The sequence below is a fragment of the Cyanistes caeruleus genome, chromosome 5, assembly GCF_971803275.1.
Source record: "Cyanistes caeruleus chromosome 5, bCyaCae1.hap1.1, whole genome shotgun sequence".
NCBI lineage: Eukaryota > Metazoa > Chordata > Aves > Passeriformes > Paridae > Cyanistes > Cyanistes caeruleus.
Genome location: NC_141705.1, coordinates 47,743,510 through 47,746,721, shown reverse-complemented (window position 1 = coordinate 47,746,721; position 3,212 = coordinate 47,743,510). Strand labels below are relative to the sequence as shown.

Below are 3,212 nucleotides of genomic sequence, written 5' to 3'. Positions count from 1 at the left end.
GTAAAGTCACTTATAGACAGAACTCCTGGACAGATCATTTTGGTTTCTCTACTGTGAGATTTGAGAATAAGTTTAGCCTGACTGTAGTTTCTGTTGTCACAGGCTGACCTTAAAAAACCCCAAAATCTCACAACCAACCAAACAGCAAAGCCCTTAAGGAAAAATGTCCAAATTTCTGGGTTGCCCTAGGACAGACTTCCAGTGTGACACTGAACTAAAAATTCTCTTTGTGCTTTTGGTTTTTCACATGTGTAACAGCAACACAGGAAACTTCCACCTTGCAAGGCACTTTGAGAGGGAAGTCTGTGAGATGTTGTTACTGGCGTGTTGCGGGGACATAGAGATTTTTGCAGTAATTAACAATTCAAATAAATCCAGACTGAATGCTTTGATATTCTAGTGACCCATGGAACAAGTTGCAGTCATTAGGGAAGCCCATTTTATTAAAATTACTTGTAAGAAGTTTTTAACAGTAAATTGTAGGAACGGGTGATTAACAGATGGAAACTATAGAATAATATACTTTGGAAATAGAAACCTTGTCAGAATTAACCAGAATATTTAGCAGTTTTGCACAGTGTGAAAGTGACCAAAATAGCTGATTGAGTCCAGAAATGTCAACTAGAAGAAAAAATTGAGTGATGAGGTGAATGTGTATGTCTGAGTGGTTTGCATGCCCAGTGAAAGATGGACTGTGAGCTCTTTGAGTTCCCATGAAAAACAAAAATATCAACCTAAATGCATTGAAGAGTACTTTTTAATATTGGAAGAGGTACTGTAGTCGAGAATTGGAGTTTAAAGGCTGGAAGCTATGGATGTGACTATGGTAGCAGTAACTCTTTTTGATTTACCTCTCTGACAGCGCCTTCACTGTATGATTTTTACCACAGAGCTGTACTTAGGATGTAGAGTCTGTCTCGACTTCCATGCTGTCAAGATTTACCCAAATAAAATATCTTGTGGCAAAGTAGGTATTGCATTGTGTACTGTCCTATTCTTTGTGTGCCAGTGTATTCATTAAAGAAAAGCAGTAGTACTCATCATAGAGCCACTGTTCTTGTCATTTAATGGTTTAAAAATGTTTCCCTGTAACAGACATTAGTATGTTCTTATTCTCAGGCAGACTTGATTTTATTCTTCCACCCCCTCTTTTTGGGCAATTAATTTGGCTCTGTGGTAGGTAATATAAAGTAACAAGTGTGATGTTCGTGTTTACGTGGAAAAAAGTAAATTGAATAATCAAGATGCATCAAATGAAACCTTTTTTTTAAGAAATACATCATATTTGTGTAATTGTGCAAAGGCTATTAATCTAGACAGATTAATCTAGACAGAAAGACTGATGCTGTTCCAGTGAAACTGGTGCTTTATATACATGTATATAAAACCCTATTCTGGCCTTTCTTAGCAACATTTAAATTTCCTTAGCTCAGTGTGCCCGAGCTGTGGTGTGTGACTCTCGTTGTAGGAGGGCCATCTAGTGTCTAAGGCTTTCCAATGCCACCGTCGTCTGTAAGGTAATGGGCAATGCTGATGAGTGATGGAGCAGAAAAATTACTGCATCAATGCCTTATGTTAAACTCCTATGGAATATTGTAGTAGGAAAAATGTAGCTTTCAACCCACTGTAAGAAAAATTACTTTGAGCTTTTAATATACTGAGAAGATATTACAGCTTTGCTACTGTTGAATTTGACTGCTTTAAAGTAGTTGTGTGTTTGAGGTGTTCACATAGTATCATGAGGTGAATGTTTATTTGCTTATTTTATTCTCTCACCCAACTCTAGATTAATTTTTAATACAGAAACCAGTATTACTTCCCATGGCTTAAATACCTGTTATAAATTTAATTAATAATTTTTTAATTTATAAATATAATTGATACAAATTTTTATAACTTGATTTATTAATTTATAAATACCTGCCTTTTAGAAGTTACAGAAAGACAGATGTCTGTATTTCAGAACTGATTGTTGTAGATATGTGCTCAGGTGCTTGTTTTTTTTTTAGTAATGCATGGTTAATATTGTGGAAGATTTTAATGTAAAAAAAAACCAAAAAACCTTGCTCTAAAATGCTTATGCACTTAAAAATTGAAAATGAAACATTTTTCTTAGGTTTTGTTTGATGTCACAAATACGCTAAAATGTTAAAAAAAATTTACAGAGATCATTTTCCTATCCATGGTCTTGTATGGAAAGAGACAGTCTAGATGTGAAACCATTCTTTTCTCTCAGAAAAGGGCCTGCCAATTATTCAGGCAGGAGGTTTTCAGTAGTATCTTATGTTCAAATCAGTTGTAGCAGATAGTGGAAAAACCAGTGATTTAATTTTTTTTTTTTTTTTTAATTCTATATTCTTTTATGTCATACTCTGATTTCTATTTCAGGAACTTCATCTCAGGAAGAAGATGAAAGATAATGTTGGTGAAGAACATTTATATTTGGCTTTTTCTCATCAGTACAGAGATAGTATCTTTCCTCTTCATACATCTATCTCACTGTTTTTGCTATCCTACTGTGACTGCAAATTATTTAAAGTTTTTTTAGTGCCGACTGGCGAAGATGTGGGTGATCAGTGTGTGACAAAAAACCTCGCTGGTGATCTTGAGGTCCATTTAATCTCCAGATGTCAGCTTCCAGTGGTTGTGCAGAGCTGCAGTTTACCTGCTGTTGTCATGAAAGATGACAAATTCTGCCGAGCTGGGCTTTCTGTGGTCTTAAGACATATAATACAGAAAACATTCGAGGCAGATCCATCTAAAAAGGATCTTTTGGAACTCCTGGGCTTTAAGAAGACCTGCTTAAAAGCCTGTGCTGAAGTGAGTGTGTGTCTCTCTCTCTTGGATACCTTGATTGGTTTTTTTAATAAGTATTAAATGCTCTGAAGTAGGCTGTTAATATTGATGTCAAGTAAGTTCTTTTAGTAAAAAACTTAATTTGCTTAGAAAACGCTATTTTCTCTATACAGAAATACCTGTATTTTGGCACAAAGATGAAAAATAATTAGTTTTGAAGATACTACTTTCTAGCATCACAAAAAGAACCTTAATGTTAAAAAGTAGGTCAGATCTTTGTTTCATGTCTAGCAGTATAAATGCGTTAAAAAGTTTGAAGTAAACTAAGAAATACCTAATTTCTTGCTAATTTTGATTTGAAAAGCACTATATATTTTTAGCCTTCACTGTCAAGGTGGCTTTTGTTTAGCTTATTC

General features: G+C 34.7%; 1 protein-coding gene across 12 annotated transcripts in view; it reads left to right on the top strand.

Moving 5' to 3' along the window:
* GSTCD (glutathione S-transferase C-terminal domain containing) overlaps positions 1 to 3,212 on the top strand; it is a 46,360-nt gene that overhangs the window by 1,584 nt on the left and 41,564 nt on the right. For 6 of the 12 annotated variants that reach the window (XM_086888308.1, XM_086888310.1, XM_086888312.1 and 3 more), the window contains exons 2-3: positions 891 to 967; positions 2,389 to 2,820. In XM_086888308.1, coding sequence (XP_086744434.1) covers positions 2,410 to 2,820 — 411 coding nt within the window. In that variant the 5' untranslated portion in view covers positions 891 to 967; positions 2,389 to 2,409. Of the gene's footprint in view, positions 1 to 805; positions 968 to 2,388; positions 2,821 to 3,212 lie in introns of those variants that run through there. The other 6 variants (XM_086888305.1, XM_086888303.1, XM_086888304.1 and 3 more) reach the window with 3 other exon arrangements.